At 36.6% G+C, this 13,240-nt stretch overlaps 1 protein-coding gene across 3 annotated transcripts in view; it reads left to right on the top strand.

The window, feature by feature from the left end:
- The window catches only part of armc8 (armadillo repeat containing 8), a 140,189-nt gene that overhangs the window by 55,120 nt on the left and 71,829 nt on the right, over positions 1 to 13,240 (top strand). For all 3 annotated transcript variants that reach the window (XM_059967001.1, XM_059966999.1, XM_059967002.1), the window contains exon 13: positions 11,102 to 11,184. In XM_059967001.1, the coding sequence (XP_059822984.1) occupies positions 11,102 to 11,184 (83 nt within the window). The remainder of the gene's footprint in view (positions 1 to 11,101; positions 11,185 to 13,240) is intronic.

Raw genomic sequence — 13,240 nt, 5'->3', positions numbered from 1 at the left:
GACCTGCTGAAATTGTTCCTGGCATTTATCTCTTTGGTTTCTCTTCATAGCTGATGAATGGGTAGGTGTTTTCTCTAGGTCATCAATCATCAATCTTGCACTGAGAATTGTTTTTAATTTTTTTCTGCAAATCAACTCAAGTAGTGAAAATTGTCAATAAGAAGTACAAGAAGACATTTGAATTAAATCAATTGCAATAATAGTAAAAGGATTAAATTTAGTTTGGATGGAAAAAAATCTGCTGTAGCTTGACATCTTTGATTGTATTTCTCTCTAGTCCTATATCCGCACTCCAAACTGTCTGACTTTTAAAAAATAATATTTTGTTGATGATTTCCTAATTGCATCTACAGTATTTCATTGTACAATTGCAGTCGTTTCATTTTCTTTGCTTTGATATAAGCAACCTTAACTTTTGCTGTGCTGTAAATTAAGAGACACTTGCTTTTGCATGTTGCCCCAATATTTACACGTACTGAGTTTCTTTTGTATTTTTGAGCTGCAGCAAATCTTTTATCAGCTTCAGATTGGACTGTCATGTGCTATATCACATGCAGAATGGTAGCAGTGGAAAAGCTCTGCGATTCTTTTGTTTAGTATTTTACTCTAAAGACTATTATTTCTGAAAATTGCATGCTTTTTGTAATTCCAATATTTCTTGAAGAATGAGACACAGGAAAGATTAAGAATAAGATATCAAGAGATGGATATTTTTTCCATTTGATTTTCATCATAAGTATTCAGGATAATTACTCTTCCATGTATGTCTCTGCATTTGATGCTTCAATGAAAAGTGACTTCAATTCAGCAATGAATTTTAAAATGGTTTCTCCTGCTAGAGACATTAAATTGTACAGTAGGTTATCAAATTTCATTTTGGCACCTAGAAGGAAGCATCTAAATTTATTCTATGGTGGAATAAAATATTTTGCTTCTTTATTTAAGGCATATAATCTGTACCTGCTTATGCTGCACTTAGGAGTGCATCATTCTGAAGATTGCCAGAAGAAAGATGTGTTTGATTCTACAGTACTGATTCTTCATCTTCAGGATAAAAACAATTCCCAGTAAATGGAAGAATTCAAAATTACTTTAAGTACCATTGTAAGGAAGTAAACACTGAAAATGTTCAGCTGATCAGGCAGTATCTGCAAAGAAGTAGATTCAACATTTCAATATCTTCCATCTGAACTGATAGGTAAGATAATCCTGGATTGGAACTGGTGAACTTAACAGTTTATCAAATCTTAATTAATGCACAGCTGAAGTAAGGCAGTTGCTAATGCTTTATTTACAACTACTGGAATAATTCCACTCCTTGTTTTGCATTTGAAAACCACACTCTTGCTCTGTGTTCAATATAAATCAAAGCAACAGAAAAAATTACTGATGTATGTAATAATATCAACCTTAATATTGCTGCCTTTTTTTCTGATTTTCCATTGTTGCTTAATAAATTGATAAATCTGTACATGTAGAATTGGAATATTTATTTAAAATTGCTGTGAGTTACTTTTAAAATTTTTAATATGCTAATCTTAAAAGTCGTCTTTGCTAATGAAATGTTGTAAAATGAGATAGTTTGCATATAAGTAATGAATGCATATGACACAATGTGAATACAATATAAATGAATTTCCTACCATCAACTATGAATGTTTTTAAAATTACTGTAATTGATTTATTTATTAATTTTAATAGTATGAGTTTTGATTAATATATGAATCCCAAGTGAACTAGCAACATACTTCATGATGCTTTCATAATAAGGTTCCTTAAGTTTGTTATAGCTGGGGATGGTAGTGGCGATAAACTCCCTCTACTTATTAAATGCTTGCAATGGCATGCATCTCAAATAGCCTCTCACAACTAAGTCCAGCTTTTGGCTTTCACATGTGGCTTAGCTACTTTGCCTGGCGGAACTGTTTCTACTAACAGGAGAAGGGGCAAAGTGGGGTTACTTGTGCCTTAAACCAGTCGCTTTGAGCCAAATGGGGCTTGTCAGCCATTGTTGGCAGCTGATCAAAGTGAAGGAAAACTCTGATCTCAAACCTCCACTGCCTTGTGGCTATACCTAGTCATGGGGAAGGCTTCAAGAGTAAACCCTGGAGTGAGAGTCCCTAAGGCAGTCTTACATTGAGGTTCAATGCTGACTGGCAACTCCTGTGACTCTGCTGGTGCCAAACTGTATCGATCTTTGCTGTTCCTTTAGATTCATCAGCTGTGTGAAGTGGAACCTACTATATAGGCAACAGCTTTCTCTCCATATTGTACTGCTCTGGCATGCTTATCACATAGACAGCGAGGCGCAACAATTATGGTCGACCCTGACCAATGGAGGAATTCATATCCTAATAAATTGCAGTTATCTTTTGTGAAATGTAGCCTGTTGATTTTAATTATGAACAGTTCTAAAATTGCATAATAACTTATCCATTTACGCACTTTGTAGGATTCTGAGGTAGCAGTGTTATGGTTAGTTGAGGATATGACACCTGTGAAAGAACATTATATTCCTTAAAGAAATTACCATCGGTAGTTTGAAAAACCATGGGTCATGTTGTCACCAAATTGTATTTTGGCTAATGAGCTAGAAGTTTGTGGTTTCAAGTCCCAATTCAGGAAATATGAGCTAAAAATTTGAGGACTCTATTGCAGTAGGTGATGATTTGTGACATTGATAGAGTAGCTGTTTTTAAGATGAGATGTTAAATCAAGGTTTCTCTTCTCTTGAATGGATGTAAAGATCTCATGGTACTATTGTAAAGAAGGACAAGGGACCTATTCCAGGTGACCTAGTGACCAGTCCTGCTGAAGGTTTTCAGCCCAAAAGGTCAACTGTACTCGTTTCCTAGATGCTGCCTGGCCTGCTGAGTTCCTCCAGCATTTTGTGTGTCTTGTTGGGATTTCCAGCATCTGCAGATTTTCTCTTGTTTGTGACCTAGTGATATTAATGTCTTGATCAACAATGCAAATAAAAACGTTTTCTGGCCATGATCACTTGGGTATTATGAAAACTTGCCAGGCACAAACTGGTTGTTGTGTTTCTGAGATAAAGGCTTTTCACAAATACATCAATGACTACAGAGTTTTGAGACATCCAGAGCTCATGAAGAATGCTGCACAAATGAGTCTTTTTTTATGACTAGGTAGGTTTGACAGTATAAAGAAAAAATAAACTTAACATGACTATAGAATAAATGATGAGTGCTAAACCATAGTTTAAATGATCTGAAATATTAAATATATGTGTTTTATATTATTAAGCATTTATAACTAGGTTACAGAGTACCTTACCAACAGGATTATTGAAATATTGACCATTAAGGCTCTTCCAGGCTGTTCATAGGTTTCAGAAAGAATATTTCCTAAATCTACAGATGCTGAAAATCAAAGCAAAATACTGGAGGAACTCAGCAGGCCAGGCAGCATCTATGGAAAATGGTATAGATGAACCCTTTGAAGGGTCTCAGCCGGAAACGTCAAGTGTACTTTTTTCCATAGGTGCTGCCTGGCCTGCGAGTTCCTCCAGCATTTTGGGTGTGTCGCATATAAATATAAAAACCTGGTTGGAAGGTTGTACTGTACTGCACGTAGTTAACCATTCTTTTAAGAATCATCCTTTCAGCAGTATGAAATCTCTGAATTTACTGTAGGTTTGCATTTTCTTTTGCTCTGTTGTCCTCCCTGTTACCACCAAGATCAGGATATTCGTCCTCGTCACAATCAACTTAACAATATGCTGTTATGCCTCCTGATGTTCTGGCACTTCAGGTTTCTTTGTACATAAATAAATTATTGCAAGTATTTTCACCACTCAGAGCATCAGTTTTCTTTCCAGTATATTTTATTTCATTAGAAACTCTTGTTGAAAATGAATTGCAGGTTGGGCTTGTAGTGTGAAAGAGAAACACTATGCAGGTTTATAACTAATAATGTGACTACATTGATGATTCAGCTCCTTCAGGCACTTATCAGTAATAGCCTATGATCAAAAATGTTGATGTTAGCAGTTGTAACTGTTTTATAAAAAATGTAAAATGTATAAGTCAAATTCTTTTTAACCATTTGATGATGCATTGCCCTCCTGATAATAATCATTTATTTGGCTCAGTTCACTTTGCTGGCATATTTTCAGAACTTGTGAACACCACTTTCCAGTTCACTTCAGTATGCCCACTTCCCAATTCTTCATTTGTCAGGCTCCTGAGGAGTCCGTGAGAGTTTCCCCAGCACTTGTAGATTTCATGGCCAATTAGACTTGAGCTCACTCATTTGATTATAGGTCGAGGGAAAGTATGAAATTTTAAATTGTTTTGTTGCACCTTTAATTAATGATTTTATTTTAGTTATTTTATATTTTAATTTTTGCAATGTAATATTTAGTAGTCTTTAAGTGTTTATGAATGTATGACATTCAGAAACATTGGAGCGAAAAAAATGACAACTTTATCAACCAACAAAACCGCAAGTCTACCTTGGCTCATTGTCGCAGGATTTCAGAGGGCTTCTGTGAGTGCTTGTTTTGACACATCACTCCTGAGGTCCTGCTGCCACTCAGCTCCAGGACCAGTTTGGCAAATAAAATTGGTAAATTGGTTTATTATTGTCACATGTACTGAGCTCCAGTGAAGAGCTTGTCTTGCACACCATTCATGCAGATCAGTTCATTACAACAGTGTATTGAGGTAAAACTGGGAAAAATAATAAAGTGCGGAATAAAATGTTACAGTATAGAGAAAGTGCAGACAACAGCTGCAAGGCCATATAGAGGTAGATTGTGAGTTCAAGAGTCCCATATTATCACACTAGGGAACCATTTAATAGTCCTATAGCAGTGAGATAGAAGCGCTGCTTGAACCTGGTGGTACATGCTTTCATGGTTTTGTATCTTCTGCCTGACAGAAGGGGGAGATTAGAGGATGTCTGGGTTTTCTAGATTTGGCCAAGGTAAGCTTGGAGAAATGGGAACCATATGGCAGGTACATAGTGAGTCATCAGTTGAGGAGCCACAGTGTTTATTTCATTGATTAGTACTAATAAATAATAATGTATTAATAAAATATTAATACTGGGTTGTCCACTGGTTGCACTTACATCTGCATATCATAAGGCTGCGAATTCTAGCCCTGTGCCAAGTATTTGAATTCTCAATTGAAAATGGCAGCCTAACACAATATGGCAGGATGACTGGAGTTGACTCCTGTGGATGTGAACACTGAAGCAAATACATGCTCTATGCAGATTAAAAATCACTTTTCCTTGTTCAAAAATGTACACAGCTCTACCACTTTTCAGGCCTTTTGTTTCTTAAGTAAGTAATGAAGCACTGTGTATCGTGCTATGCATGGAATGCCTTTTTTTTTGCCAGTGTAGTTGCATTCTCTGGTAAATCTTTCAGACGGATATTTGGATACACTTTAGTGTGACACTGTTACAGCTCGGGGCATCAGAGTTTAATTATCACGCGGTCTGTAAGAAATTTGGATGTCCTTTCTGTGAGCATGTGGTTTCTTCCAGGTGCTCTGGTTTACTCCCACATTCCAAAGATATACTGGTTAGTAGGTTAATTGGTCATTGTAAATCGTCCCGTGATTAGGGTAGGGTTAAATAGCTGGGTTGCTAGGTGGTGTGACTTGGTGGGCCAGTAGGGCCTGTTCTGTGCTGTATCTCTAAATAAATGTTTATTGAAGCACAAAGCTGTGAAAAGAGTCAGTAAAGGTTGCAGAGGAGTCTTCTCTGAGTTCAGCATGAAATAGTTGGGTTGATGGAATGAGCTCTATTCAGATTCATCTTGTTAAATACAACATCCAGCACTGAGAGTATTGCAGGCAGTTATGGATTTCGGGGAAATAATGGTGACCATTCACCACTTGTGCTGTCAGCTTTAATGTTGGTGGTTGCAGCACTTGAGTGCTTTACTTGTGCAGAAGTGGTTGCATTTGCTCACTGGTGATACTGTGTGGATGAAGTGCACATGCCCTGCTGATACTTGATTGTTAAAATATACCAACAGCAAAAACACTTCATATGCAACTATAATTTGTATTTGTGTTATTTCCATGACAGTTCAGTGAGAAATTACGTTTGTTTGTGCTGAGGGAAAAAATAAAATCATCTCTCGATCTGTAGGGCTCATAATGATCTCCACCTGCACTTCACAATGTGGAAATGAGTTCTGCTTTGAATGGAAGGTGTTTTAAAGTTGTATTTATATTGCCAAGATGACAAAGTTAATGTAATGAAACCCAGTCAGGTTGAGGCTGACCAGCGCATATCAACCTGGGAATTTTTGGGAGAAGAATTACTCTCCTGGTTATTGATATGTTGTGGAAACTTCTAGCAACAGAAATGCAGTTTAAGGATTTTCATTTTAGTAAATTTAAATTTCTTATGTATGTGGCACTGCCATATTGAACTTGTGTGTAATGATCAAATTTTCATGCACGTAGTATGATTACTGATGCTACTGTTTGCTACTGTACTGCAAAAAATGGATTTGTAATAATCATGTGAACTAATTTTCAAGTGAAGAAATGCAGTTTGATTTTTCTATGTCTTCCTATTCAAATCTGAGACATTCACTCAAGTTCTCTGTATTTGAGTCAATTTGCTGAAGATATGCTAACTTAGATGTAGATTGGTTCTGCTTCTCCCTAGTCACTGTGGCTCTGGACATTCCAGAAATGGAAGGGGAGGGGAGAGAGAGAGATACACAAACCTTATGTTGTAAGGACTGTAATTTCCAATTTGTTTAGCTAGAAAACTGTGAAGTGTGTTATGAATTTTTAAAGATATTCCTCGTGCAATTAATTGTAGTTATCCAATGCTCTTATTCTGCCATCAGTGTTTCTATTTAATGGAATTTATAGATTGAGCTAAACTTATTAAGGGTGTAATTTAATGTTGAAATTAAATATAACTGATTCAATTTTGAAATAAAGACAGCTTAAGCTATGAAAAAATGTTGCAAGTTTGTAATACTTGGAAACAGATATTTTAACCTTTTGAAATGTAGGCCAGGAACATTTACCTCTTTTTCCCCCTCATGAATGCTGAAAATGCTTATGTATTTATCATGTTTCTAAAAATACATAACAATAATGTTGAAATGTCTAATCCTTGGACAAAAAACACTATATAGAAAACTAATCAAAAATTTGCTAAATGCATATCTGTTATATTGAATTAAAAAGATGCATTCAACTTTTCAGTTAAATATGTATTACTGAAGATGTTTATCTTTGCATATCTTTCAATCTTTCGAATATCTTTTTAGGAGATGGTACTATTTGAATTGAAACTGGTATTTTTGTGAAAGAATTAGAATTAGGTGTTGGGTGTACACTTTGTGCCTGACTAGTCATTCCATAAGATCATGGCTGATCTTCTATTCTCAATGTCATTTTCCTTCATTAACCTGAAATCCCTTGATTTCTTTTTCATATTCTTCTGAGTAATGGGTTTAATATTCTTCACCTAAGAATCAAGGCTTTACAGTGATATTTAGTCACTCCTTTGCCTAGCCTAGTTTTAAGGACTAGGTGCCTTTCCTAAAGTTATATAGCAAATAGATGTTACTTCATCCTCTAATGTATAATTTTCTTAGCAAAATTTTGTGTGGTGGATAGAAAACTAATGCTTTGAATCTGTTTAAAATAATAGATTGGTCTCATGATCACGTATCTGGACTAGCAAACCTAAGGTCAATGCTTGTAAATTAGTGAATCTAAATTTGGAAGGTTGCTGAGCTAGAAAAAAAGAAACCATGAAAGCTGCTGGATTTTTGTAAAAACCTAGTAATTCTCTAATCACTTTCCAGAAGGGAGCTCCTCCTCCACCTGCTGTTTGTGTTTGATAGTTGAAGCTTAATATAAATATTGAGGGAGTGCATATCTGTGGAGACAAAGTGTTGTTTCAGGCAGAGATCTTGAATCAATATGGACAGTTAATGTTTTGTGTGAAGACCTAGCATCAGGGCAGTGGTTCAGCATCTTTACCCAAAAAGTTGATTGCTTGACCCATTGAATTCCTCCAGTAGTATGTGTTTTTATTCAGGTCTTTTTTTGGAATGAGGTGGAGAAGGACTGAGGAAAATATCTTTAGAAAATGCTTTGTGAAAGCCAATGTACCTCCAATCTATGGAAATAACTATTGGGTATAGTGTAGTGTAGAGGATTGTTGAAGATTGCAGGGAGACATTGATAGGATGCAGAAGTGGGCTGAGAAGTGGCAGATGGAGTTCAACCCGGAGAAGTGTGAGGCGGCACACTTTGGAAGGACGAACTCCAAGGCAGAGTACAAAGTAAATGACAGGATACTTGGTAGTGTGGAGGAGCAGAGGGATCTAGGGGTACATGTCCACAGATCCATGAAAGTTGCCTCACAGGTAGATAGGGTAGTTAAGAAAGCTTATGGGGTGTTAGCTTTCATAAGTCGAGGGATAGAGTTTAAGAGACGCGATGTAATGATGTAGCTCTATAAAACTCTAGTTAGGCCGCACTTGGAGTACTGTGTCCAGTTCTGGTCGCCTCAGTATAGGATGGATGTGGAAGCATTGGAAAGGGTACAGAGGAGATTTATCAGGATGCTGCCTGGTTTAGAGAGTATGGATTATGATCAGAGATTAAGGGAGCTAGGACTTTACTCTTTGGAGAGAAGGAGGATGAGAGGAGACATGATAGAGGTGTACAAGATATTAAGAGGAATAGACAGAGTGGACAGCCAGCGCCTCTTCCCCAGGGCACCACTGCTCAGTACAAGAGAACATGGCTTTAAGGTAAGGGGAGGCAAGTTCAAGGGGGATATTAGAGGAAGGTTTTTCACTCAGAGAGTGGTTAGTGCGTGGAATGCACTGCCTGAGTCAGTGGTGGAGACAGATACACTAGTGAAGTTTAAGAGACTACTAGACAGATATATTGAGGAATTTAAGGTGGGGGGTTATATGGGAGGCAGGGTTTGAGGGTTGGTACAGCATTGTGGGCCGAAGGGCCTGTAATGTGCTGTACTATTCTATATTATATGTATTGTAAATCCAGGTGTCAGTATCTCTCAGTCTCAGGAGGTGGATAGTATTGGCAGTGGCATCCCTGATTGCCAAGTTACATGTTTTGAGCTAAATTAAGAATATCCTTTAAAGGAAGGATATGGTTATGAAAGATGATTAGAAAATTGAATAAAGCCTTTCAATTTTATTTGTGGATTTAAAATTAAATTTTGCTTCTGTGAAATAAATATGTATTTACCTACTCCCTGTGACAAAGTTTTCACTGAATTACATAAGATATGGGACAAGTGAAGTAGGTCAAGTAGCTGAGAAGTTCAGGAAGGGAACTTTAGATATATTTGATGTTGCCATCTTAAACACAGACAGGAAAGATGAAGCGATGTTAATTGGGGTTGTGGAAGACGTAAGCATTGGATTAAATGGATATCTTGAAGGGGTAGTAGAACTTGGAGATGCAGAGAATATGATCTCAAGAGCACATAGAGGTGATTAGTTGCAGGTGACTTTTATAATACAAGATCCCATTATACTGCCAGGTCAGTGTAGGCTACTAAACATGTGGAAGACAGATGTATAGGCCAGGATATGGATGGCAGAGTTGTGCATAAGCCCACATTTATGGTATGTGATAGGAGAACTTTGGAATAAATTTGCCTAGGGTTGTAAAAGAAGAGTTACGGATTTCAGGAGTAGGCAGACTTTGGCATTAGTTACAGATATTGGGGAGTTTTAGGGGATGGAGAGAAAAAAGTGTTGGCAGCTCAGTTAACATATCAAGACTGCATAGAATTTGAGTCAGCATCAGGCACTGCTTGTGGAGAAGGGTGGAGTAGGTGGCTTGGGTATGTAGTCTATGAGAAGGTCTGAAGTCCATGGTTTCTGCCTTTCCAATACTTAATTAGATACATAAACTAAATGACAAAACAGAGGCAATGGAGGGGTCAAGAGATGACTGTAATTATATCATAAAGGAGGATATATGGAAATGAGTGAATCAAAGATCTTCTGGGTCTTCAAATATAGGTAGTGAGAAACAGATAAATATATGGTTCTGAATAGACAGACAAATATAGAGATAGGTAGTCCCATAATGTGATTAACTAATGAAGCTATAGCTCAAGAAAAACAGGAGAACAGTGTGCTGCCATTGAAACACAGGTGTTACTTGTGGCTTGGCATAGGTAAATTTATTGCAAAGACAAGGGTGAAAAAATGCTGAGAGGCTTAAATATGGAATAGTAGGAAAGATTTGCCTGGTGCAAATCCTCCAATGAATCTTCTGCTTTAGTTTCTCGATCCTTGATCTCCATCCCTTCCCAAATACCAAAAGCTTAAGATGTGTTAAATTCACCAAAACTATTACGGTGTTTATGTAATTTTCATTTTGAGACTAAACATGTTGAAGTGTGAAAATAAAAAAAAAATCAACACATACAAAAGTTGCATTTGCAGATTTTCTCCTGTTGAAATTAAAAAAGTAACCAATTTTTAGTATCGATTTTGAAGTAGATTTTGAAATATGTAATTTGACTGATTTCAAAAAAAGGATTAGTGTACAGAAAACTGCCAGTCAGGATGAATCTTTGACCTCAATTTTCAAGCCCAGGAGATGAGCAGTGATCATTGTATGTACAGTTCATCATAAAATAACTATTGTTGCTGATGAAGCCAGACCATGTGTTGACTTTAGGTTGGCAGCGGATCTCATTACCCTGTTGATATCTCTCAAATGGAAAGCAAAATCTTTAGGAGTAATGGAGAGGGTGGCAGATAGTAATGCAAAATATATAACAATTTGATTTGCCCACCCCTCCCCCAACTTGCATTTAATGAGTTGATAGAGATTGTTTAGTTCCTTCACTTTTCTCAGGACCATGTAAGGTTCTTTTATCATCGTATCAAATGAAATAATTTCACCTGCAGATCAAAATTAAATTTGATAACTATTCATTTTGTACTTTTTTTTGCTTGATCAAAACTTAAATAATTTATCATCTTGTAAAGTAAAATGGCTAAATTTAATTTTGCCTCATTGAAATTCTAAAGTCACAAATCCTGTTGGTTATTTATGTTGATGTTAACTTTTTGTTCTAGATAATTGAGACTGAGAATATGATGGACCGAATTGTGACTGGCTTAGCTGAGTCTAGTATCAAGGTGCGGTTAGCTGCTGTCAGGTATGAACTATTGAAACTTAATTGTCTAAAATTTAGTTTGAGTTGATGATAAACATATTATTAGAAACTGCAACTTTGATTATCAACCAATGACATTTTGGATAGATAATAAAATGTGAAATAAATCAGATTTCTGATATAATTAGCTGATTAGGTTTCCATTAAACAAAACATATTCCTCAGTTTTGTAAATACAAAATACAAGTTAAAATATGTTTTGAAGGCAGATTATTGCCCATATTAAAACACTTGTTTACTGTCCTGCAATGTGAATGTTTGCTCATATTAACCTATTATTTGGCTGAAAAATAAGAAGTAAGTCGTAGTTCTGTGTTTGAATGACTGGATCAAGGCATTATTTTCAACAGAACTACTGCTTACTGGATTTTTTTTTGTTTTTCACACCATTCTCTGTAAACTTGACACTATTGTGTATGAAAATCCCAGGAGATCAGGTTTCTGCAGTTCTCAAACCACCCCTTCTGGCACCAGCAATCATTCCATGGTCAAAGTCACTTAGATCACATTGTTTCCCTCATTGTGATGTTCCAACTAAACTCTTGAGCATGTCTGCATGTTTTTATGCATTGAGTTGCTGCCACATAATTGGCTGATTAGATATTTGTATTAATAAGCAGATGTACCTAATAAACTGGCCACTGAGTGTAGATTTATACAGCAAGGAATTGGGTCCTTTGGCCCAAGTTGTCCAAGCTGATCATCTTCTATCTACTTTCTCTTAACCCTTATGTTCCAAGTAATAAATTATTTTTGATGAAGGCAGATGACTTTCCATTCAGTTGGCAGTCTAGAAATATATAACCTTTTGTTTAGGATTACCTTCCTTTTAGTAACAGAGGGCTTTTCTTGCTGGACCCAGTTGTTGCCCTTGTGCTTCTAGCTTGCCCTGCTCATTGTATCTGGATGAAAAGGTCATTCCTTGAAGATGCTCTGCATCCTTGACTCAGGCACTGACATCTTGGCTACGCTGTTCTTAAATATTACAATTATTGAAAAAGTTATTAAGTGGACTTTAAGAAGAAAAATAGTTAAGTTTTAAGCATATAAAACACAGTGCATTCTCCTTGGCCTAATCTAGCATAAACTTTCCATTGAAGTTACTAAGGTCTTTGAGCCAATGCCACATTTGATCTGACCTTAAATTGCAGTATCAGCTTTGGCCTCGTAATGCTGAGGAATCCTAACAATTCTGGATTCTGCTGCTGTATCCCATGTGGAAGTGAGTGACAGAGCAAGGTGACTGTCACTCAATGAGTCTGATTTCCATGTTCACTATAATATGAGTTGAAGCCTGAGATTTGCTGATAGTTCAGTGGCTGAAAGCTGATGGTTGTAATTGCAACCATTGACTCCAGACCCATAGGATTCACCCCATTACTTCACACTAAAGAAGTCACTGCATGTCATTGACTTTTTACTTTCTGAGGCTGTGAAAGATATTTTAAGTTTCCTTTGCTTCCAGCATCTCAGTCACATCATTTAGACTTCTCAAGGACTACATATGAAGCCAATGTTTTCAGAATCTCTAGTAGCTCTCTTTGACTCGGGTATTGCTGAAGAGTTGATGAATTTCTTTTTAAGTTAGTAAATCAATCCCAGTGCCAAAACTACCCAAGTAATGTATGATGAGCCTTTGCAAAATTAAAAAGAGGGTAACTCACTTTTATATTTTGTTGTTATTGTATTATTATTTTAATGAAGGTCCAATTGCATTAACTTTTGATTTTTTTCCACACCGAAGGGTTTCCTTTTAATTATTCATAACCCCTGATTATGGAACCTTCAGTCATTACCTTTTTTAATATTTCCCAGTTAGATTAATGTTCCTTTATTGATATTATAGACAATAGGTGCAGAAGTAGACCATTCGGCCCCTCGAGTCTGCACCGCCATTCTGAGATCATGGCTGATCATTCACTATCAATACCCAGTCCCTGTCTTGTCCCCATATCCCTTGATTCCCCTATCCATCAGATATCTATCCAGCTCCTTCTTGAAAGCATCCAGAGAATTGGCCTCCACCATCTTCCGAGGC

Source organism: Hypanus sabinus, chromosome 4 (genome assembly GCF_030144855.1).
Source record: "Hypanus sabinus isolate sHypSab1 chromosome 4, sHypSab1.hap1, whole genome shotgun sequence".
NCBI lineage: Eukaryota > Metazoa > Chordata > Chondrichthyes > Myliobatiformes > Dasyatidae > Hypanus > Hypanus sabinus.
The sequence above is the reverse complement of the archived record's forward strand: the minus strand, read 5'-3'. Positions and strand labels throughout refer to the sequence as shown.